Source organism: Amphiprion ocellaris, chromosome 18 (genome assembly GCF_022539595.1).
Source record: "Amphiprion ocellaris isolate individual 3 ecotype Okinawa chromosome 18, ASM2253959v1, whole genome shotgun sequence".
NCBI lineage: Eukaryota > Metazoa > Chordata > Actinopteri > Pomacentridae > Amphiprion > Amphiprion ocellaris.
Window position 1 is genome coordinate 30817558 of NC_072783.1, and position 25659 is coordinate 30843216.

The window sequence follows — 25659 nt, forward strand, 5'->3', positions numbered from 1 at the left end:
AATTACTTCCCATATCAACAATAGAAATTACCTCACAATATGCAATTGTCCTATCCACACATTCAGGGAACCCTTTGGTGTTTTTATGGGGTAAGAGGGACTATTTAGCAGGTAATACAGCATTAATGTGGAGGAAAGGGAGAGAAAAAAACAGTTTTAATGGAAGTGGCTTCTTGCCTCTGAATTTCGATGATGTGCACAATGCCCTTAAATCCCTTTCTTATTTGAGGCTGCTTTGCAGGTACTTTTGAGCCTTAATAGGATAAGCAGAGGACACAAAAGATTTCTATCTCTCAAGTCATTCAGTTCACTGAGAATCCCGATCTCTGGCAATGAGCAGTTCATGAATCATTCATTTTTAATAGATTATGCAAATTCCAGGACATAAAATCAACAAGATCAATAACTGTAGGCGTTTTAATTGGTGTTCGAAAAACATTTTAAGGATGAACATAATCTCCAGTTCTTTCCCCCGTAAAGACACAATTAATTTGAAATTGGATCTGGGCCTAAATACTGCAGATAATTTACTACTTTTTGCATGGCTTAAAACTCCTCTGGTAAGCTTATCGCTGGCAAGTAAACTGTAATACTCAGCCATTAGAGAGACCACACACCTGAATATCACCTACTATCCACACAGGCAGCCACTGAGGGAAAACCAAGCAGAGGAGCCACTAACCAAATAGTAATTACCAAGTGGAAGTCATGTTTGTTCCATTAGTTTGACCTCTGTATGCTTTATTTCTCTGCCTCCACTGAGATCCAGCGCCAGAGAAGGGCACGGAATGAACTTATTTAGGAATACGGAAAGCAGGTCATGTGCTTTTCAAACACACACCGGAACACAGCCATATGCATACAATCCCAGCTTTCTTCCTCTACATGTCTCTTTGCACCTGTAAAAGCAGTAAGGAGAGCCTTTCTGCAGAGACCGTCTAAAATATCCCAGGTGCAAACAAAGCCGCCTGCACAACCAGGCCTGCTTTCTGCGAGGCCATCGGTGCACAAAGGACAAACACACACCTTTCTTCTCAGGAGGCCTGCCTTACAGGGGAAATCTACCTCCCACATATTAATGAGAAAAGGGCCCTTTCTTTTCTCATAAGGCTGCTTGGCTATCATTTGAGAAGGAGGGCTGCTGCAATTTTCAATCACCCTGTCCTCCCCCCCTCCACACACACACACACACACACACACACACACACACACACACACACACACACACACACACACACACACACACACACACACACACACACACACACACACACACACACACACACTCAGAACTCGTTGCCTTTGATGGCTGCTGCATAATTATATGAATTTTAATAAAAGCTCTGTATATTAATCTCAGGCCCCACCAACAGTCATCGTAAACTTTCAGCAAACTTAACCTTCTTCTTGGTAATAACGCTGCAACAACCAAACAATATTTCAATTAGCCAGGCAGTCATTAACTGTGACAAGGAGAGGAGACAACAGAGGAGGGAGAGAGAGATAGGAGGGCGAAATAAATGATCATGGTGTTAGAGTTAGGCGGCAGAAATGCCAGAGCGTATTTACTGAGGCACATTACTCGTGGCTTTGAGACACACAGACTGTCTCCTGGTGAACAAATGGCAGGAGCAACACAGCAGCAGCCAACAAACAGTCAGTCCTGCCTGCACAGTGCCCCCACCCACCAACCCCACACCCTCCGTTTCTTTTTTCTTTTTCTTTTTTCTTTCTCCGAGACCTTGCTCTGATACACAGTCATAGTTCTGATGTGCTGACACCCAAAGGTCCTTGTCCAGCGGTGACTGAACAGCTCTCCCCTCCCAATCTCTCTTATCGCCCTGCTTGCTCAGCGAAAAAACAAGCAGACGGAGGACAGCTGCTGGCTTTTATCGCATCGTCGTACCACCTTTTCAGCTCAGAGTGAAATGGCATTAAAAAAGTCTTCACACTTAACTTTTTGGGGTTTTTTTGCCTTTATTTGTCACACATTTCATTTTCGTCTCTTGTCAATTTGCACAAAGCAATCGTGTAGCGTTGACTTTCTCGCTCTTTTTGCATTGTTCCAAACCCCTCAGCTGAAGCTGTGGCCCAGCAGCATAAAGGCGAACTGTACGGCACTTGATCTTACCTACAGGGTAGCTTTGCGACACGCTGGGGCCCAGGTCTGGGTTGGCGCTAGAGGATAAACTGGGCTTGACTTCGTCCAGGCTGGAATTCAGGGCAGGGAGCGAGTACTCATTAGCCTGGGAAAAGGACAGTTGAATCATTACACAACCAAACAATACCTAGATGGAAATCCTCCTTTCTCCTCCTCCATTAAGCGCTCTACACAGGCCTGTGTGGGTATAAATTTGTATGAGAGCATTGTGTGTGTGTGTGTGTGTGTGTGTGTGTGTGTGTGTGTGTGTGTGTGTGTGTGTGTGTGTGTGTGTGTGTGTGTGTGTGTGTGTGTGTGTGTGTGTGTGTGTGTGTGTGTGTGTGTGTGTGTGTGTTCGTGCTGCAGGGTGGCAGTTCAAGCATATCATGAATGTATTTTGGTATTGTCTGAGAGGAAGTGGGATTTTGAGATGAGTGAAAAGCCAAGGCGTCAGCTGGCCCTTTGTGCTTGACTGCAGTCCTACCCCTGATCAGCCAAGGGAGAAAGCAGTTCTGCTTTGTTACAGACACACCATGTGGCCCTGTTTGAGAAACACCATTCACCTTTTTTTTTTGCTTTTTTTGCTTTTAATTTAGAGTCTAAACCACCTTTAAATTTCATTACCTCTTATCTCTGAATAGAATCGCTTGTACAACTTGCACATTTTGTCACCTCAAAGCCTTTTTTTTTCTTCTCGTCTGCATTCACATGTTGGCTTAAAGGACTAGTGCAGCCAAATCACAAAAAAGAACATATTTTCTGCTCTAGCAGCGTCGAGTGATTTGAATAGCGACAGGAAACTCTGAAACTTTCCCACTCAAAGCAGTTTGAAAGAGATGAATGAAATATTTGCTGTTTTAATTTTTTTTGGGGAAAGTGGCTTACTAGCACCAGTATAATAGCTAATTTACCTGAATACACTACAAAAACATTACTTAAACCATTTTTTCATTGAACAAAAGAAAAATATGGTTAAATATAGAATAAAAAAAAACAAATTCTGACCAGATTTTTCGTTCTATCTTTAAAAAAATCAAGAGTTTTGACACTAAAATGTGCATGATGCAAAATTGTGATAGATTATTGATTATTTTTAGCATGTCTTTCCAGAAACTAATGCACGTACTGTAAGCTCTACATGATTTTCAAAATTCACACTTTTTAAAGGCAATATTTCTTCATTAAGAAGTTGTTTTGGTAAAAACCATATATGCTAAAGTCTGTGTTTTTGAAAAGCTACTCAGCTCCATAAACAAAATCTCATTCACTCTAATTGCACCGAAGTGGAGGCAGATAAAACAAAACATCTCGTTTTAAAATTAGGTTAAAATTAATCTTTTTTTTTTTTTTAAGTCAATGGAGAAATAATCCCTCCCCAACTTCCTCTTTCACCGTCATGTATCCTTTTGTAAATAAGCTTAAAGACACTGATGGCAGATGTTAGCAGGTTTTTTTAATGAGATGAGACTTCCGGAGTCTGAGTGTTGACAATGTTTGTCCAGAGCCCAGTGTGAGTGGCTCAGTGGGCTGCGCTCCCACAGGGGGACGCCTGTGACCCCGCTCTTGTCTGCCACTATCACAGATAAACTCTAATTGTCTGCTACAACTGTTCGCGGGCACAATGTCGGATGTTTTCCTCTATTCTCGCCGGGCTTCAGACGCCAAACAGACGTTTTATCATGCAGATAAAGGGCAGGAGGGAGAAAACTGAAAAGATAGGCCTGAAAAGGATGACCAAATGGCTAGCAGAAGTGTGGGAGGGGTGAATCCATTGAGTTTTGCATCTCCAGAATGGGTTTTTAATGCCTCGATACAGAACCCAGACACTGGCTAATAGGGCCACATTTTCCAGAGGAAAAAAAAAAAAACATGAGGCACCCATAAAGGGAAAGTGCTCTGATTAATATTGCATTAAATTAAAGCTGATTTTTCTGGACTGTTCCTGGCCTCCTTTCTTTTTTCTCACTTACTCACCCCCTTTTTTCTAGTCTAACCCTTTTCCCTCTGCCTTTTAATACTCTCCCTGATGCTCTTTGTGATTGCAAGTCATTTCCAATTCGTTTTGGTATTGATCTTCCAGTAGAAATCAGTTTTGTAATTAGCTGCAAATTAGGCCCTCTTCTGGAGGTGAGGCCTGTCCCACTGATTTATCACCTGCGTAATTCGCCCCGATTGGAGAGAAATTAAAATGAACTCAATTAGGTGACTGCTTTTGCTTTATGGGTCCAACTTGTAGTTTGGTGGGAGAAATTAATAGTCTCTTGTTGTTTAACAGTATCATGAAAGTAAATAAAGGTTATCCATTGTAATAAGCCCAGAGCTTTTAATAAGCGGTGGTTTGTGGCTGTCGTTTTGGCATGGGGGTGGCTGTTTCCCAAATGCCTCTTAATTTTTAAAATGAGGATTGATGGCAAGCGTGGTTTTAATATCAGGACTAGGAATAGATGGAGGCTGGTTTGCAGTTAAAGCAGCTTTCCGGACTGCCTCACTTCATGTGTGGGAGAAATTTGCAAAATGAACAACAAAAGGAGAGAAGCAGCAGTTGAATAACACAGCAAAAAATGAAGAAAAATCTAGATATTGATTGATCTCATGTTGCTTTACTGTTATTCTCAATTACAGGGGGTACAAGGAATGTGTTTTTCATCACAAAATCAATAATGTGTGGGAGTTTTCCTGGTGATCCCTGCAGCATTATACATGCTGGGACTGTAATCCACTGCTTGGCCATCTCAGGCGTTTGTTTAATTAGCTTTTTGTTTCTGGATAAGGTTTGGGAATATTTGTGACAGAGGGTTTTTTTTTTTTTGTTTTTTTTTCAATCCATGTTCAATTTTGATTCTGCACATGAAGAAAAAGAAAAGCGTGGAGAGTTGCGTTGCTACTAACCTGTTCTGGTTTGATGTGCTCCGATGTAGGGAAGACGTCAGGGTACGAGGGGCGTTCAAAGACCCGGTCCAACGCTTCCAGCTGCTGCTGGGTGAAGGCATCTGCCCTCAGGTGCTTCCGTAAACTCTCCACACTACCCTGAGAATCACTGTTTGGGCCAGAACCATCTGAACCATCTACAAGAAGAAAGAGCAACATTCGAGACACTGACCCCGGGAAGCTGGCCTTTTACTTCAAGCTATGCACTTTATATTCTCCTCATGTTTTCTTTCCTGTGCCACCTCTGTGGGGGATCTGAGGAGGGACAGTAAGGGATGAAGTGCAGGTTTTTTTTCTGCACCTTAATGGCTGTAGTGTGCCACTGGCTACATCATGGAGGCTTTTCCCTGTAACCCCCCACCACTGTATTAACACCATCATGATCTGAAAGCCCCTCTGGTAATTGATGGATTACCGTCACTTGCAAATATATACATGTTGTGGCAAGCATGTGTACTAATGAAAGCAGCAGCTAGGCCCATTACAGTGCCTTTTCATTCCAGCCAGAGGATTTTTTTCTCTGTCTTTCCTCCCCAAAAAGCCCTTACTGATGTTCATTGAAATCAAGAGCGGCTTCTCTTTTTTTTAAGAAAGCACAATTTCCCTTTCACAATTCAATACTGCTTTCAATCTCTTCAAGCGTGTGGTTCCATTTGGAAACAGCGGCGGAGGACAAGAGGCTGAATAAAATTGTACAGTCTAGTTCAATCATGCTGCTCTCCAAACACAGGAATTTTCTCCTCGACTCCTGACCTGATTACTCGACTGTTGGGAGAAGGATGCCTTAGCTTTCCCCGTTGCTACTTGCGTGCGACGCTTTAAAACCTTCCATAGCTCCCTCCCTTTTTTTCCTCCACCATCACCCCCCCTCCTGGCTGCAGTGGCTGTGTCTGTAGGTCTCCTCCCCGGATCCCAGAAAGCTTCAGCTCCCTTACAAATCTGTCATTCTAAATTTGCGGCAGATTATGTTCTCCCCTCAGTGGGAGAGTGGTGATATATGATATGCAAGGCCGCTATTGATTGCCTGATCTGGTGGCAAGAGGGAGCTGAAATGAACTTGAAATGAACATCATGCCTCAACTCATTGTGCGTATAATACTCTACTTAATCCCACATTTTTCTCTGCCATGGAATTCAATTGATCAATCATGTCTGTGTGATAGTACCATTTGGGAGGGTTATTGCCATTCCATTCTGCTGCTTGACCTTTTTTCACAGGCTGAGGCCAGAGGATGAACCCGACTCTCCAAAGAAGAGCTGAAGGAGCTATAAAAGAGAGTGTGAGTAGGTGTGTGTGTATGTGTGTGTATATGTTTGAGCATGTGCAAGTGTGTATACCCTGCAACTGTGCTGACATCATGCAGAAATGCCACATAATATAGAAGTTTGGGAGCAACATCTTGTTCACTAGACTATTTTTACCCCACAAAAAATGCAGAATTTCTAAGAAATCTACCAATCCGATATGTAATATTGTCATCTGGTAAAATTACTGAGCTGATTTGGTGGACTGAGGATCAAACATGAGTTTCTTCCATCAATTTTGCATGAAAAGAAGATTCCAAAGAGCTACACACACAGAGGAAAACATCAATTTGGGAGATTGAGGTGTCAGATTGGAGCATTATTTACCCTTAAAAGCATCTGTTATTATTGAATCTGTCCATGCAAAAAGAGCATGAGCATTGCTCTTTGCAGAAATTGTCCTAAAATGATATTTATTTTTGAAAAATCTGTGTACCAATAGTTGTAAGCATGATGCCAGTAAATGTGGAAATTTGGTATGAAATCATAGGTGACATTTTAGCTTAGCAGAGCTTAGCAAGAAGCAAAAGCTAGCCGAGCTCTATCCAGAAGAAAAAAACACAAAATAAGACACTATATGTCAATCTGTCCACAAACACAAGCAAAAACAGAAATCTTCTAGCTGTAGCTTCACATCTAACAGGCAAATATGGCTCATCTTCGGAGCAAGGAAGTGAATAAGCCGTTTTTTAACAGCTGCTACATTAGAAACGAACAACAGCTCTGATTTTGGCTCATCCAGGTGAATATTCATCATGTTTCTCTGCACAGACACAATGAAGGCCCCTCACCTACCACGGCCACCGTGTGCCACTTTATCAAACTCAATTGTTCTCTTTGCTACCAAAGCAAATAGAGTCATTAATTACTTTCCATCAGCCAGCCTGAGCCACAACACCTGATCAATACCCCCCCTACCATATTTGTCATTCACCACTGTGGAATACACTTCCCACACACAAGACAAACCATCCTGGGTCAACATACACACTCTTCCTCCCACTCAAGGCCGAAGACAGTCCCATCTGCCCTCCCCGCTACTGATTCCCAGCTGACAAATCAGCAGCGACTGGTGATGAAGATGACTCTAGTGACATTTGGAGCAGTTGTGGAGCAACATAGTTAGGGTTCCTCAGGTGTATATCAAGTTTATGCATCCTTAAACAGTTTTGAGAGTGAAAAATGACAGCAAAACTTGTGTTTAAGTGACAAAGCCTTGACTCTTGTCCATCTGGAGCAAATTCGGAAGAAGAGCAATGATATTTGAAGAGCCAAATAGCAACAAAAACATCAGATTTCAACACATAAGTTGACTTTTTGCTTCTAGTTTCCTACTGACAGCCAAAGTTGGTATCTTTTAACTATCGCTCCGTCACCTTAATCATGCAGTTATTGTTGAAACCAGGACAACAAAGGTCCTCTAACTTCAACAAAGTAGTTTTTTTTAACTCAAAACATGATCCTTTCCTAAATTTGAGAAGTTTTTTTTGTGTTTTTAGACAAGTGGCACCAGAGTACAAATCTGCTCTCAAGATTGCAAGAAAATTGATCATGTGTGGTACTTTTCTTAATAATTTGATTTTAAAAAAGTCTCGACATCTGGCTAATTGTTGCATTATTTGTGTAGTATGCATCAAATTTAGCCAAGTCCCACTCAAATAGTCCTGGAAAAACTAATTAGTTGACTTTTTAGTGCAGCTTTAGCTCAGAGTTTTACTTAAATATTCACAAATATTTAATAAAGTGCAAAGAATTGCCTCAATTTGCGTAAGTTTTTGGACTGTAGAAGATGTCTACAGGCTCTTGTCACGTCCACAAAGTCAAACCCGTTATTTGGACATTTCCAAACGTGCCCATTATGCAGCAGTGATAATAATCTTTGACCACGGTGGCTTTTGTTGGCGCGTTACATGCTTGTCCCGCTCTGTGGTCACTTATTGATCACTTTTGGCATTGAGTGTATTCATCTTGACATGGGTGTGTATTAACACTCTGGTAACGAGGGAGCAGCCTCCATCAGATCAGATAACCAGCTCTATAAAGCAGCTCCTCTCTGCGGGTTTGGCACCCAGAGGTCACGACCCCCAGCAGGAGGCTTCAGCCAACGCAACTGCAGAGACTGTGGCGAGTCTGAGCGACAACAAAAACACAACAATTACCATTAATGAAGTGTAGAGTGAGTATGAATAGCATTTTTTTCTTTTTCGTTGCCTCTGAAAGCCCGTCTCAAATAGTGGAAGAGAGCAATTTTACAATAAAAGTCAAAACTCTTTCATGCAATGAAAATTGAGTTTCTAAGTTCTTGTTCTCGTCCTCGCACCTCGAGGTCAGCAGAGCCCCCCTCAGATGAATGAGCTTTACTCCCACCCAGTCTGCTCCTTGTTTAAACAACATGTCAACATACATACGCTCTCGTTCCCTTAACGCGCAGTTATGTATTTCACAAATAATACACCTCTATAATTTCCCGCCTGATTCAATTCTTGGCTAAATGAAATCAAATTAAAACTCATTTGCATCAAATTGGATGAACTCAGCTGCATTTTGGTTTTCTAATTGAATGTTTTGATTATGTAAACATGAATGAAATACTGTCTTTGGAATGTAATGTGTTTGTTCTGCATCACCAAAGATCTGTGATTAGTGTCAGAAGGGACCGGACGAAGGAGAAATTGTAAAAGTAGTTTGACTGGCAATTGATTGAAGACAAATGTGATAATCAATTAATTGAAAAAAAAGTGTAGCTTTTGTTGATTTTTTTCTTTTTTATCTGATTGTAAATAGAAAATTTGGGGTTCAGGAGATTCTGACGGATCACTAAAGACCTGTGATTAGCACTGAAAGTAGATTGATTGGCAATTAATTGAAGACATGTTTGATAATCAATTGATTGAAAAAAGTGCCTTTTGCTGCGTTTTCCTGATTTGTATCGGTGTAAGTTGAAAATTTGGGGTTCAGGAAACTCCGATGGATCACCAAAGATCTGTGATTAGCACTGAAAGGGACTGGATGAAGGAAGATGTGCAAAAGTAGATCGATTGGCAATTAATTGAAAACAAATTTGAATGAAAATTAGAGCCTTTTGATGCTGTTTTCAATTTTACATGACTTTAAATGGAAATTCTGAGGTTCAGGAGACTCTGATGGCCATTTTATAGACCAAGCATAATCAATTTCTTACACAAAAAAATGCGATTCCCCCTAAGATTCAGCTTGCAAAAGCTTTAGGTAACACCACTCACTGTTGGCCTTTAATTTGCCGCAATGTTCCCAAGCTTTTAAAGGCTTTATTAATCTAATTTGGAGGCTGCACTTCGGTGCTGACATTTCCCTGCACTCTCAGTTCCTGTGTTGATTCTTCCTCTCCCCCAAAACAGATGCTGATACACAGAGCAGGGTAACCCGCTCCATCACTCATCTCCATCCACACGCATCAGTTCAGTCCTCATGACACTCACAGATGAGAAATAATTAATTCAACAGCTACTGAAGCACAGAATCACATCTATTCTGACTGCCACTGGCTATTGTTGTTGGCTTTTGAAATATATGATGATCATCTTATCATGAAATTTCTCTCTTGGTATTCCTCTCGTAAATCAAAAAAAAAAAAAAAGAAAGGCAGACAAAGAAAAAGAGCAAGAAAGCATTCAGAATAGCTGAAATTAAGAATCATCTACCAGCCTGATTGTGTTATTTGTGAGTCGCTGTGAAAAGGGGACGTGTGATACGACTTTGAAAGACTGGACACACTTCATGGACACCGCATGTTATCAACAGACCTCCAAAGAAGCTGTCTGCTCGGGGTCAATTCAGCGCGCTAATAACACGAACAAAAACACCTGTGAAAGCAAATTTGTACTTAAATATTCAGATACTGGTTTTTATTATTTTACTTTAAGTCCTGGAGTAGCAGTTTTTTCTCTTTTTGTCTTTTCTGCAGCCTACAGTGTCAGAAGAAGCAGCGGGGGAGGCGGTGGAATGCAGGGGTGAGGCGGGTGCTGGGTTACTTGGATGTTAATCTGTGAGGTAATAGCTTTTCTCTGCAGAATTGCAAATTCTAATATATGTCAATTTGTAAAACGTGCGGACAGCCGTGGTCACCAAAGACACCATTTCCAGGGGTCTCGCTCTGCCTCCCTCCCTTCCCCGACTTCCCCCCTTTCTCTCTCCCACACTCTGTCCATCTGCAACAATGGCTGCCAAGTGTAACATGCTACTTTTAATTTGCAATAACACGTGACTATAGTAGATTAATGGCTCTTATGACACCTGTGTCCCTGAAGCTCCTCTTGCCGAGACCCAGTGTACATAACGTGTGTCACACTACATTATCTCTACATCCCTCCTGTAATGGGGGAGCCTTTTTTAAGGGCACTGCTGACTTGGAAACTTAGGAGCTGTCTGGCTGCTTGGCAGAGAGCCACAGCCGCTGCCTAAAACAAATACTCTGGGCTACACAGCCAATCCATTTGGCCGGGGCTTGTGTTGCACGCCGCCTCCCCTCCCTCACCCCTTTCCCCTCCTTCCCCCTTTTTCCTTCTCTCATTTTTGTTTCGTGTTTTCAACCCTTGATAATGACTTCTTGTGCCATAATAATCATGAGGCTTACCAAGTTAAATAGGGCTCAGGCAAGCTACTGTGCTGTGAGGAAATTTAATCCAAGCATTAACTGACTATAGACTACTGCCTACTGAGCAAAGGAAAATATGTCTGAAGAGCAAACGGGGCATCACTGAAACACAGACAAATCCACTTTGAAACCCAAAACAACAGCGAAACGCTGTAAAATCTCTGATTTCTGAGGCTTGTTTGGTTCAAAAAAACCCATAGCATTTGATCATTTCCATACATATGTCTGAAAAACTGAAAAGAGATCCCATTTGTTCAATGTAAATGTTACAAAAGCTGCTTGAAAAGATGCAAAGAATGAATATAAGATTCCTATCCCACAGGTAATGACACACTAAAGCTTCAGACTGTGTTTTTAAATAAAGGTATTTGATGATACTCAAATTCAGCAAAAAAATCTGCTTCTTTTGACTGCATTGCTCAATATAGAGTAATTTCAGAGGCTTGTTTGATTGGACAAAACACAAACCAGTAGGTTTACAGTCAGAACATTTGATAATTTGAATAATATATCTTTTTAAAAAATGGCAATGTCTCATTTGTTCAATATAAATGTTACAAAAGCTGTTTGAGAAGATGCAAAGAATGAATATAAAGCTCCATACACCACAAGCGATAACACTAATGCTGCAGCCTGTATGTTTGAATAAAAATATTCATTAACTATGCGATGACACTCAAATTCAGCAAAAAATATGCATTTGATGGCTGCATTTCTCAGTATACACTGATTTCAAAGGCTTGTTTGTTTAGAAAAAGACTCACCAGTAGGTTTATACTCTTAGTATTTTGTAATTTCCATACATGAGTCTTAAAAAAGTGACAATATGTCTCATTTGTTCAATGTAAATGTAACAAAAGCTGAAAGAATGAAGGTGTACTCCCAAAAATAAAGTTAAAAAGGGCAATAAAAGGCTCCATACACCACAGGTAATGACAGCATGGGCCTACAGTCTAAGTTTTCCAAAAAAAAGTACAAATTTTTTTATGTGATAACACTCAAATTCAGCTAAAATTATGTTCCTGGTGAATGTATTTGTCAGTATACAGTGCATAGTTCAACTTACAAGCCACAAAATCTTTACATTCAGGAGTTTTTGTTCGGCAAAGTGCACTTTAAACGGGGCACCGCAGAAAAATCTGCCCAAAAACTATGAAACACTATAAAATTTCAGATTTCAAAGACTAATAGCATCTAATCAGTTCCATACATATTTTTAAAAAAGTGATAATAGGTCTTGTTTTTTCATGTAAATGTTACAAAAACTGCTTGAATGGATGCAAAGAATGAAGTTTCAACCCCAAAAATGACTACATGGCAATGTAGGGCTTCACACACCACCTATAAAGTCAGGCATCCTAATTTTTCCAAAAAAGTACTTGATGACACTCATATTCAGCTAAAGTTATGCATCTGGTGACTGCATTACTCAATACACAGTAAATGGTTCAAGTTGCAAGTAGCAAATCTTTACATTCTGGAGTTTCTGTTTGGTTAAGTACAGTTTAAACAGGGCATTACGGAAACGTGGAAAAAGCTGCTTTAAAACCCAAAACAACAATGAAACACTGTAAAATCTCTCATTTCAGAGGCTTGTTAAGTTAGAAAAAATGCTAACCTGTAGGCATACAGACATAGTATTTAATCATTTTCATATATATCTCATAAAAAGTGAAAAAATGTCAGTTTGTTCAATGTAAATGATACAAAAACTGCTTGAGTGGATGCGAGAAAATGGAGTTAAATCCTCCTAAAAATTAGTACATTGCAATATCAGGCTTCATAGGCAAGTCAAACTGGTGCTGCAGCCTAATTTTTCCCAAAATTTTTTCATGCAATGACACTCTAATTTAGCTGAAAACTGTGTAGCTTGTGACTGCATCAATATACAGTAGATGGTTCAAATTACAAGCAACGAAATCTTTACATTCAGGAGTTTTTGTTTGGTAAAGTGCACTTTAAAAGAAGACAGCAACAGGACGATTGTGTCTACAGGGCAGCATTGTATGTAATGTACTATTCTTACAAACTGTGCCTTGAGGCAAGACATTGCTTTTGCAGCCGTGTGTGTGTGTGTGTGTGTGTGTGTGTGTGTGTGTGTGTGTGTGTGTGTGTGTGTGTGTGTGTGTGTGTGTGTGTGTGTGTGTGTGTGTGTGTGTGTGTGTGTGTGTGTGTGTGTGTGTGTGTGTGTGTGTGTGTGTGTGTGTGTGTGTGTGTGTGTGTGTGTGTGTGTGGCCTGAGGTTTATGTTTTGGAAAGATAAAGTATCCGTGACCCTGTGGTTCCAGGTAGGCACCAGCTGGCCGTTCACAGAGAGTATATAAGAGCCAAAAGCTGCCCCCGTCAACTCTCAGTACAAGTCCTACCCTGATGCAAACACACAGAAGCGAGCACACGTATCCGCACACACACACACACACACACACACACACACACACATACGTAGCTTTCTTCTCTTTCACCGTAATGCTGGCCGAGCACCTAAATCACAGAAATGGCAGCACATCAGGGGAATCATTTGAGACTGAATAGCCGTAGAAACATGGCGCTGTCACCTGGAAGACCTCCACAAAACAGGCCAGCTCTCCTTCTCACGCACACACACACACACCTTATTCCTCCCCATGCCCTTTAATACCTCTTTGCCCTTCAGTAGCAATCTGCATAGAAATGTGTGCATTCTATCATTCAGTGACTAGACATTACACCCTGGCTAATATGAGAGGTCCTCGAACGACTGGAAATGAACCCCTTCGAAAATACCAGACGTTTGCATTATACCTCTGCGATTGCATCTCTTACAGGGAAAGACTTGATTATGTCATTTGCCATGTCCACGTCATGCTGGTTTTTATATCTTTGCCAGGAAATCTACCTCTGACAGGTCATTAGTCATCCCCTCCCTCCCCACACGCACATAAAACATCAATTCCACTCAATATCCCCGCAAACCCCTGCGCTTCTCGACAAAACGCCAGAACAAAGAAGACGCTATGTAAACTGCTGCCGTGCTCTGATTAGCTCTCATTCCAGAGCTACTGCAGAAATAAGGCCCTCATTCCCCACCCTGTTTGAGATAACTGCCCCCTTTTTCGAGCATCATCCCTCCATGCCCGCCTTTGTAACACGAGTGCATCTGTTTAGCTATTCTCATCAGCTTCTTATGTAGTGACATTAAGGAAGCCTATTGCTTACAGAACCAATAATCTATATCGCCTCAGGCCCCCCTTCCATCCACTAACCTACGACTTCAGCAGCAGCAGGAGTAGTGGAGCCACTTTTGTTAGAAGGAAAAAAGAAGAGAGAAGCCCTCCACAGAGCTATAGCGGCTTTCTTGACTGACCTGGGTGGTTGGCTACATCATCTTGACATGTAATTATCTAAAGCCCTTTAATCACTTCCATAAAGATTAATTGCAGGAGACAACAGCGGAGGTCGTGTCTTCAAATCAAAAGACTCCTTGGCAGGTTGACACAGCGGTGTAACAGAGTTTAGACTTAGGTGTTTTATAAGGGTCATCTAGTGGAACTGAAGCAGGTTTTTAATGCTGTAATTGCAAGTTCAGCAAAGAGGGTTTTATGGCATTAAAGCAGCAAAGAGCTCCATTTAATTTTTCAGCTTTTTCAAGATATTTTCACCTGAGCTTGTGTATTTTCCCTCAGAATAGGGGGAAAAAACTCTCTTACCTTCATCTCTTTTCCTCTTTTCACCATTGGATCGTGGAATACCCAGAATCCCATTGATGGAGTAGGATCCTGCAGGGTCGTTGGAGGCGCTGGTTACAGGCGGAGAGGCTGTGCTTGGTACTAGGACAGAAAAGAAATCATGTAAGTATAACATGTGCTGACTCCATGCAACACTCCTGCTGATTTTTAAGCTGCAGTTTTACCAATTGTATGTCCCGGTGCTGACAGAGACGTCCCATCCGGAGATGGGTGGAAAGGCTGCTGGACTTTAGTTCGGATGATCCTGAGGAACAAAAGGAAAAGTAGCTGTCACTGGTGCTGTCCTTCCTGGAGAGTTCCCCTCCTAATTTCGGCCTACTACATGGAGATAATGCGGGATTAAGATATCAAATGTGACTCATACGCGAGGACGGATCTGGTCAGTGCTTCTACCTTAAAGGTGAGGTCTGGAGAAAAAGTCTTCATTGCACTTTTGGTCTGAGTGATCTTGCAAACAAAGCATGAAATCACATCAATTCACCTCAATGATCGGCTTCACTGACTCTACCTGGCCCACACTAATCAGCTCCCTCTCTCTCCCCTTCTCTGTCTCCCCCCCAGCTGTGGAGGGGCTTTCACAGGGGCCGATCGCAGCACCTATAGCAGCTTCCCGGATCAAACATCTCTGTAGAACCAGTGGCCCCCATGTGCCAATGCGGATGAGGTTGTATTGATCGAGGGCTCGGGGAGGAAAAGTTGGGGATTAGTCACACGGGCAAACAGATGCAAATAGAAAGCTATAAATTATATGTGACAGGAAAGCAATAGTTCCTTATTGCCTTGCACAAGCTTACGCCAGCATTAGATTCCTTTAATCTGAATGGCACTTGGGGAGAAAGGGAGCTGTCACAATAATTTGTAAACTTTAAAACTATTCATCATGTATGCCACGAGAGCCATTTAAGAGCAGCAGAAGGAGAGGTTGGGTGAGGACCATGCTGCCTTTTTAGACTCGGATTCTTTTGTTCTTTGCATATTTTCTTTTGAAAATCTCAAGAACCAGACCGTGTTCAGATCAAAAACCGTCCTCTCCTTTTATTTTACACAGGTGTTTTGGATATTGATGCTACTGTAGGAGCCAGAAGGCTTCAGAGAAATAAATCCAACACTGTCACAAATCATAATAAAATAAGTAAAAAAACAACTCCCCTTGGAGGCAAAGCTCCCTAACAACAAGGCTTTCCAGAGAGCGCATATTGATGTTTTAATTTTTTTCACTTCTCCCCCATAACAGTTATTCGACCCCTTGACTTGTGTGTGCTACATAAATTCAAAGACTTTATTTGGTATCCATGTTCTTCATATTGAATAAGCAATTTGGGAGAATGAATTAATGACCTGGCTGTTGCTGAAAATCCCCTGAAGAGATATTAAAATTGCTTTACTTCTGAATCAATAATATCGAGTGCCATTGAGAACCCCCTTCTTTCTTTTTCTTTTTTTTCATGTCTAGCAGCAAGGTAGCGTTACTTGTTGGTTGTGGTGGCCCCTGACGCGTGCTACAACACTATCTCTGTAGCATTTAATAATGCATGCAGGGGAAAGGTGTTTAAATCAAGCATCCTCTTTTGTCAACAGTCCTGAGGTCAGACTGTCTGCCACGGAAACCCACAACTGGCCCCAGACTGAACCATCCAACTGGAAAAGGCTTTGGCTCCAGTCTTTAGTGTTTTTTCCCTGGGTCTTAACTGGGAAAACCCCATTTAAGCACCTGGAGTGAGAACTTTTCTTGTCATTTATTTTAAACACGAAAATCACTTTTTCAGGTGATTTTTTAAAGGAAGCATCAAATGATCAGGAACCAAGTTTGCTCAAGTGACGCTCTTGTTGATTTTCGCGGACTGCTCCATTAAAAAAACTTCAGACATCTTGCAATAGTTGGAGCTAAATCAAAACAAATTCCTCTCCTTTGTGAGAATGCTCCATTGTGTCTGTGTATAAATGTGTGTGTGGCACAGACACATTGAAATCTTACATTTCTTCAGCTCGAATAAAAAAAAGAGAGAAAATATTCAGCATTAAGCCATAATAGAAATTCAAAGTAGCTCTCATATTTGGCTGATAGAATTACAGCTTCTTTGTATTCACAATTTAATTTCCCTCATAAACAAAGACACATAAGGTTCCCCTCCCCACCACCAGCCCAGCTTCCTTCCAAAATAGAAAGCTTTAATTGGAATTGAAAAACTTTATAGGGCTCTTTTAATGATATTAATGTACATTTTGAATTTATCACATACATGTGTCTGAGCCTCCTTAAATGGGGCTTTTTAAGCAGCCACGAAGCATGAAATGAATTTTCTTCAGCCTTTTTCTCTATTTAAAAGATGTCTTGTGTGGAGCTGTCCATGCTCTCCCATCAGCTCATTAAAATGTAATGCTGATGCTGGCTCTATGGAACAGTGCCTCTTAACCAAAGTTCATCACCAGGGATCTCTGGTGGTGGGAGGGTTTGGAGGGTGGGTGAGGAGGGGTGAGGTGGCAGTGAGAGGGGGTGTCCTGGGTCCTCCTGTAGCTGCCATTCTCCAAACTACAGCGCTGTTAGCCATTTTTTAAAAACAAGAAAATTAAGATTTTTTTTTGAAGAAAATGCAGGAAAATGTGCGTTTTAGTGCCACAATGAAGGCAAATTTTATACTGCGTTTTTATGCATTATCATAATGTTGCATTAGAATTAATTACAGCAAGATAATATCTCGAATTTTGATGCAAGGATTTAAATTGGAAGCATCGTTTCCATCATTCACTAAACACACATATAACCTATATGCTAAATTATGATGTCATTTATGGCCTTATTTTTATTTTTACGCAGTGAAACGTTCTCCAAAACAGCATCTTGCAGGGGAGAAAAAGCGTTGCTGTCTCTCTCTGTGCAGCAGCTCCAGCACATTAGATGTGCTAAAGAAAATTGGCCTGCTTTATAGCGCCACGGGATCTGGTCACCGAATATTGATCGGTTTTCATCTCGACAGATTCACTCAGTCCTGGATGTACTGCTGATTGTTGAGGGAGTTTGGTCTGAAAGATTGAATTGCACCTCTGAGACCGCAGGCAGTCTCGACGCGCCGGGCAGCACAAAGTTGGTCAAACAATATTCTGCTGTGCGCTTATGGCACAGATACACTCTGATAAACGATTTTCAATTTGCGCACTGCCGGCCCTCTTCATTAAACTGTTTACATGCGCCAGCTTGTGGTTCAACTATCCAAAAAAAAAAAAAAGAAGAAGAAAAAAATATCTAAAATTTGAATCTATTTTTAAGTTACGCCTTTTCTCCTACCTGTTAATGGATGAGACGCTGGGAACAGTGTCGTTGTCGCAGATGCCCTCTGCCAGCAGTCTGTCTCTGATCTCCCAGGCGAACATGGTGGGGTTTTGTCTTTTGTAGTCTGCGATTTTTTCCACCACCTTTGGCGTGGCCACTTTGGGTTTCGACCCACCAATCACCCCTGGTTTGATGCTGCCAGTCTCGTAGTATCTGCAATAATAATAATATTCCCAAATAAGGCGGCGATGGCTTGAAACATAGAACCTATGAGTTGAATTACAAGAGTGATTGTATTTGTTTTTTTTAAATTATTGACAGGACAGTGGCTTTAAGTCAGACATGTGGGTTTAAGAGATATAATTATTAATAGAATATCGGATCAAGCACAACTTCTTCCAGAAACACACGGCAAACATTTAATTCCCCTTTTGGATAACTGTCGTGCGTAATTACGCACACAAGAAAAAGAATGTTAACTCATTTAAACTCATATCAACGCTGCTAATATTCAAAATGAACGCTCCTCTATATTCTATGTTGACTAGAAGTACAATTAACCCTCATTTAAAATTAAAAACTGAGCTGAGTTTAGCAGGTTCAGCTCCATCCTCCTGACTGCTCGCAGGGATCTGGCCGGAGAGTTTTTCCACCTACCTGCCCAGGATCTTGCTGACGCAGCCGTGACTGACCCGCAGCTGTCTGGAGATGTCGCAGGGCCGGACGCCCTGGTGGGCCAGCTCCACTATCCGCTGCCTCACCACGTCCGGGAGGGGTCTGCCGTTCACAAACACCCCGCCGAGCTGGTTCACACCTCCGTGCCCTACGTGGGATACAACAGCAGCACACACAGACGTAACATTACATAAGGTCGTCAGAGAGAGGAAGGCAAAGGTGAGTGTTTTATTTCTTCCTCTACTTATTTTAGGGAGACAAAAATCACAGAAGATAGCTGCTGAGATCTGATTTTCTTTCTTGTTTTTTGTGAAGCAGGTATTTATTATTATTATAATTATTATTATTATAATTATTATTATTATTATTATTATTATTATTATTATTATTATTATTATTATTATTATTATTATGGAATGTAAAGATATAAAAATAACTAATTGCTTTCATTAAAAATATGTGTATATATGCTTGAGTTTATTTAATTAGCAGGTTGTTTACTGGCCTAATTGAGGAGCCATACTTTTGTGTGATTCATAAATACATCACAATGATCAAATAATAATATGTTGTCACACATCAGTCATTATTCTAAATAAATTAATTTAAGAGGGCATAGGGGTATTTTAAGAGCAAGGAAGGAGTAGACATAATTTCAACAGAGCAAGCCTGTGCATGATTTTAATACTTTTTTTAAATTTATTCTTGAACAAAAATGCAGCTGAAATGTTACATTATTTAGCTTTTTGTTTTAGTGCATTGTGATATCTTTATTCCCTCACACTGAATTTAATTTAATACAAAACAATATATTCTTAGCAGCAATTAATTAAATGATCATTAATAACTAAAATGTATTTATGATCGTACTTTAATTTAAAAAAGGAAGTATATCGTTGCATTGAAGTGCTGGATGTACACATTTTATATTTACTTTTCACACTATGATTAAGCAGCTTCAGTTTGTTCCTCAAGTTCAATTTAACCTGTGAATCTTCTTCATAACAGACATGTATTTTTTTCTCTCTGAAATTGCATTTAAAAACAGAATTTATTTGAGGCTCCAGTGAAGTTTCTCACAGTGGAAAACACTGTTGTGATATTTTCTTAGCAGCTCCACGGCTCAACGTTGGCTATTAAGTTGCGAGCTCCTTCGTTTTCCCTGCATGGTAATTTTAAATTATTGAACGAGCTTTGATGACTCATATTACATATTATTTCGTAAATGAAGAGCTCATCAAATATTCACGCACTTTATCCACATTACAAGGGAGCCTCGCTGCATTTGGACTTGAAGTTGGACTTGGGGAGCTTTGCTGTTTGTTGGATAATTTGAATAATAGATGTGTAACTAATGTGTCCTGACTTATTAGGCCTACACACACACTCATACAGACACGCACACGCGCACACACACACTGGCTGAGAGGGAAGCTACAGAGTGATACACGTGTAAATTACAGAGTACCTGCCAACGCATGTTCTTTGTTTACTATGACAAGTTTCATTTCTGCGTGCGTGGAGCTGCTTTGCTGTGATGTTTTAAGAATATTTTACCAGGTTGAAGTGACAACACATGAGATGAGGGGTGAAATATGAGAAGATTATTATTTTTCTTCCATTATCAGTGTTATTTTTCCAGGTTTCCATGCCGGTTGCGTATAAAAATCGCTCTACTCTGCTGCGTAAATGCGCATAAATAATATATGACCTATTATTTCTATTTTATCCGCATGCATGGGGGAAAAAGCTGCAGTGGGAATAGAAACTCAGGTTGTGCTACTTACGGTGCATCGCTGTGAAGGGGTCTGCTTTGCAGTGAATATCCATTGGATAGCAAAGGAAAGAGAGATAATCAACTGAAGTCGCCGTTTCGCCTTCCTATCAAGGATGAAAATGTGAAGAAAAAAAGGTGATTCTACTCGATGGAGAGACTTAGTTTGCCCCTCCACCCCCCGGATTCTACAACCGATCTGATGGCAACTTCTCCCCCCCCCCCAAAGTTGCCCTTCTTTTTTCTTCAACAGTCCGGTCCGGCAGCAGCAGCAGCGGAGGTCTGGCAGGTGCACAGCATGACCGAAGGATTGTTTCAGTGGAGCGACCAGTTTATCGGTATGTTCTTTTATTTTGGAGTAACCAGAGGTAATTCTCACAGCAATGCCAGCACACAAGCAAAAAACAAAAAACAAAAAAACGCGTCTCTCTTGTGTTTTGTTTTTTTTAAAGACACAAACGAAACGTTCCGGTTCCAGCCTGCAAGGCCCGGTTATCTCCTCAGTCCCGGTGGCCTGATTCACGCGTCAAGCAGGGAAAAAACACGGCGGAGAAACGTGGACGCTCATCGGAAGGAGGCTTTCTCTCTCTCTTTTTTTGCGGCGCTGGATGCGTAATGCTGGATCTTTGTGGCTGGGAATGAAGCCTCTCTCTGTGTGTCTGTGGTTCTAAAAGCTGCAACCCTCCTCCTCCCCCCTCCCCCCTCCTCCTCCTCTCTCCCCCCCACCTCTCCTCCCCCTCTGCGGACCCCCCCACACCCCCTTTTTGCTTATATGGATGACTTGTCAGACAAAGGCAATAGATGCCAACACTTTGTGATTCGCCAACGCAAAGAAGAAGAAGAAGAAAAAAGAAAAAACCTGGGGTCCAAATGAGGAGGTCTCTGGGTCTGACACACCGTCAGGAGGAAGGGGAGGGAGATAAATAAAGGACCGGAGTTACAAATATCAGTTTATTAGACGTTATAACTGCTGCTGCGCTTAATGGAAGTTTTCAATCAATGAAATAGAGATTTTTTTTAAATCTGATTTTTTCCCCCCTTTTTTAAACGGACTAACAGCCTGTTTAGAGGATATATGTGCCTCCCAAAAGCCAGGATTCAGCTCAATTCATCTTTAATTTTACATTTGTATTTTATCATGATCATGATCACCTGTCTGGAATCCAAGTAGGCCCCCCACAAAATATCTTTTTTCATGATGTAATTCCTTTCTGTAGTCTGACATGTCCAAACCGGTTGTGTTAACGCTCATGCATTGACCTTTTATTACAGCCAGCTGATGGTGTGATGATTGCAGCGGTCCAAACTGGGAGCACTGGTGGAGGTGGTGATGGTTGGAGGTGAAGCTGCTCTTTTAAAGCAGCAGTGCCGATGAGCTTCTGTAGATGGCGCTGTATAGTTTCTCAAGTTTAAAAGGGGCTGCCAAAAAAAAGTAAAAGTTGGGGTGCACTTAAAAACTGAGAAGTAAAAAAAAAAACGAAGAAAAATCTGCAGGGAAAACTTATTTATAAGCTACAGATTTATGCAAAGGAGTTGCAAAGAAATGAACAGATGCAGTGAAAAGAGTCACCTGGAAATTGGGAAATCTTGAAATTAAACTATTGTATGTAGATTTTTTAAAATATATTACTTATAAAAATAAAATGGTGGTAAAAATCAGTTTTCATTTATTACATTATATATTATTGAATATATTAAATATTTTGTATATAATAATAAAAAAAAGCAAAGCAAATTAAGGGGGAAAAGCTGGAAAAGGGCCAAGTAAGAGGAACATGCATTAAGGAACACGTAAATACATTTTAACACACATTTAACAGACACATACATTTAAAAATGAGCAATTTATATAATAATAATAATAATAATAATAATAATAATAATAATAATAATAATAATAATAATAATAATAATAATAATAATAATAATAATAATAATAATAATAATAAATAATTGTGTTTGTATTATTTTTTTAATTTAATAAAAATTTTAGTATTATTTTTTCTCGCCAGATCTGTTGCCATTTTGGGGATCTTTGCTGGATTTTTTATTTTTTCATTTTTTAAATTTTTTTGAGGGGGTGGGGGGCATCTCTTAGGGGCAGACGGCCACATCTCTCGCTCTGCCTCCTGGTCAGGTTAGAGGATGATTTCTCTTTTTGTTACTGTTTTTGGAGAGAGCTTCTGGTACAATATGTAGCACTATAGGCTGTAATTTCACACCCGGCTGCACATTTCCCTTAAAGCTACATTCTTTTTTCCCCTCCTTCTCCCCCTCCTATAAGACCCCCACCATCACCATCGTCGCCCCCCTCCCTCAGTTTTCTCCCCCCTCTCTCCCGCACATGCCCTCCTGCTCCCCACAATTTGATCTCTCCACTGCAAAAATTAAGCAGGAGGAAGGAGGCCAAATGCTGACATTATTTTTTGAACACATATCCAAATGAATACACCGTTTTTCGTGTGTTTACTTTGTTTGAACAGCACGTGTGGTGCGTTCGCGGGGCCCTTTAACCTCTTTTTTTAGGGGCAGGGGGCGCTCCATTCCGCAGCTCCAACACTGGGGTCAGAGAGCGCCTAAAATAAAAGGTCATTCGGGGGAATTTAAACAATAGGACACGTGAATTAATCATTGCGTCGTTGTTTTTGAAGTTGCAATAATCAAATCTTAATATTTCTGATCTAAAAATCCCTGAAATAAGACGAATTAAACCCAAGACGCGTCTCCACTCTGACGCACAGCTGCAGCGTTTAAGACGATGCCACACTGCATGTCAAGAGTTTGGAAAATGTTTTTGGAGCCTGCGTGCACCCATTAGGAGAGGTGTAATGTATTGACAGAGAGCAATTTATCTTTTGCCCCGCTTCCTAATGGCCTGTGCAGAGAGGAGAGAGGAGGCATGGAGGAGGAGAGGAGGAAGGAGGAGGAAAGGAAAAGAAGCGCCGGTGGGTCCAAGCATCCGCACGCCGAACATGAGCTCACACTTTCCGGGTAACTGTGGTGGAGGATGATCGAGGAGTGGTGGTAAAGAACTTCGCTTTCGTCTGTCATATCAGTTTCACCCCGCCTTTTTTCCTCTTCCTCCTCCTGTGCAGGCTGCTGGTTAACCAATCGATCTCCCCAATCGAGGGCAGTTGACACCACTGGTTTGTAAGTTAATCCTATTTGGATTCTAGATTTTTTTTTTCTGGATGAATTTGTTGCAAAACCTGAGAATAATATCCAAATATGACACATATTCTGCATGCTTAAATAAAATAAATAAGCAGTGCTATTATCAGCATTTTTACGCACGACATTTGCCAAAAAATACGCACAAAACATCTGCTATTTGCTGTTAAAAATACACACAAATGAGCAATAATTATAATAATTTTGTGATTTTTACAAGCAGGAGGAGATTTGACGTGTTCAGCTGCAGCCTCCCCACATTTCTCCACCTACATGTGATACAGTAAGTCGTGCAACAACAACAACAAATAAAAGCTCTCCACGCTGTACTGTATATTGAATTTCCTCGCACCGTGTCCTGTGCTCCAGCAAGCCAGGCTACTACACTCCGGGGCTACAAATCTTGCTGGCGTGAACAGATGGAGCATCAGTTTGATTCCATCCTCGACACCGTGAAAGATTGATTTTGCGCTCGCTTTTAATTTTGCCCATAATTAATTGGATCATTACAACTGTTTTCCATTGATCCCCCCCTCTCTTCAGTTTAAAACGTAAAATTACAATGTGATCTATGTTTCTGTTCGCTGCTTTTATTTGTGTGTATTTATTTATTTGGTCTGCTGAAGAAGATCCTACTGCAAAAATCATATTTTTTCTACATAATTAAATATATATAATTGTATATTAGTGTATTTTACGCTGGTTTTGAAGCAGGGAAATGCAGTTAAACCGAACGTGAACGGTGGGTTAATATATGAGAATATAAAGCCATTATCAGCTCAGAATGTGGCCTATTGATTTCAACACACACACACACACACACACACACACACAGACACACACACACACACACACACACACACACACACACACACACACACACACACACACACACACACACACCTCTTAACGAAAGATCCTTATATTTCCTAACAGCCACCTTATATTTTTGCATATGTGCATCTCCTTTAATGTCCATGTAATGCAGAGTTTTATCCAATCATATTAACAATGTATTGAAATATATTGAAAATATGTCAATAAACTATTATAACTAGGACTAAACTATTGATAAACGAATGTTAAATTAATAAATCCACATTGTGCACAACTGAAATGACATTTTTGTTGCTTTAAACGCTCCTCACTGCATTTTCTGTTGTGCGTAATTTGGTTACTTTGCCTCACAATAGGAATAATATGCAATAAATGAAAGATACTAAGCTTCTTTTACCTTGATTTCAGGCATGTCAGGAGTGTAAATGAGCAGAATACCGTTTATCCAATCAGGATTAAGGATGAAATTAGTGGCTAAAAGTCTGTTTAGGGGATAAAAATATCGCCATTTTTGAGATAATTTTTTTAATGTCTTGACTGTCGAATTGGCAATTAGAAGCCGCCATATTTCACAGATTTGCGTTTGTGCTTAAAGTAAACGTGTCACTTCGGTGCAGCCAATTTAACCGTTTGCTGTCTTTGATGGCAAATCATGAAAAATTAAGAATAGGCGTAAAAGTCAATGCCAAACTTTACAGCAGCCAGAGAGGTCGTATTTCAGATGATAAAACCCACACAAGAAGAACTTTCTGCTGCTCTGAGCCTCTTCACTGCAAAAGTCCACATGGCGAGGTGTGTAAACTTATCAAAGCTGCATCTTTTCTTTTTCTTTTTAATTCCTTTTGGTGTTACCTCCAATTAAACTCCTCTGATATCTACAGTGTTTTCAGGTTGGCTGTTCAGCTGATGATCCCATCATTAGTCCTCAACAACCAAAACCCCCCCTCCAACACACACACACACACACACACACACACACACACACACACACACACACATACATATCCATATGTGTATACATATATACTGAGTGGTTCTGTGTTTTATTAAAGATCCAAGTGGGATCAGGTTACATTACTTTGATTAGAAAACACTTTGTTAAATTACTTTTCATACCCTGAGCACAAAAGCAGTCAGACACTTGAGTTTCTGAGCTTTTCCATGCCTCAGGTACAACAAATCATTAAGAAAAATTAACATCTCA

At 40.6% G+C, this 25659-nt stretch overlaps 1 protein-coding gene and 2 long non-coding RNA genes across 7 annotated transcripts in view; 2 read left to right on the top strand and 1 right to left on the bottom strand.

Moving 5' to 3' along the window:
• Positions 1 to 21109, bottom strand: part of LOC111567846 (paired box protein Pax-2a-like) — a 33022-nt gene extending 11913 nt beyond the window's left edge. The window contains exons 1-7 of one of the 4 annotated variants that reach the window (XM_035947702.2): positions 20461 to 21109; positions 18656 to 18833; positions 18014 to 18211; positions 14895 to 14974; positions 14692 to 14811; positions 5030 to 5205; positions 2132 to 2246 (exon numbers count right to left, since the gene is read on the bottom strand). In XM_035947702.2, coding sequence (XP_035803595.1) covers positions 2132 to 2246; positions 5030 to 5205; positions 14692 to 14811; positions 14895 to 14974; positions 18014 to 18211; positions 18656 to 18833; positions 20461 to 20503 — 910 coding nt within the window. In that variant the 5' untranslated portion in view covers positions 20504 to 21109. The remainder of the gene's footprint in view (positions 1 to 2131; positions 2247 to 5029; positions 5206 to 14691; positions 14812 to 14894; positions 14975 to 18013; positions 18212 to 18655; positions 18834 to 20460) is intronic. The other 3 variants (XM_035947708.2, XM_035947706.2, XM_035947703.2) reach the window with 3 other exon arrangements.
• On the top strand, positions 5192 to 18025 carry LOC118470217 (uncharacterized). 2 transcript variants are annotated; one of them, XR_004847254.2, is made up of 6 exons: positions 5192 to 6154; positions 6287 to 6348; positions 10317 to 10402; positions 14738 to 14832; positions 14920 to 15130; positions 15292 to 18025. It is a non-coding gene; the product is annotated as an uncharacterized LOC118470217 (long non-coding RNA). The 2 variants fall into 2 exon arrangements; XR_008599444.1 differs by having other exon boundaries at positions 5192 to 6348.
• A 1327-nt stretch (positions 21110 to 22436) lies between the features above and the next one.
• LOC129347367 (uncharacterized) lies at positions 22437 to 25453 on the top strand. Its single transcript, XR_008599445.1, has 2 exons — positions 22437 to 23597; positions 23842 to 25453. It is a non-coding gene; the product is annotated as an uncharacterized LOC129347367 (long non-coding RNA).
• The last annotated feature ends 206 nt before the right edge of the window (positions 25454 to 25659 follow it).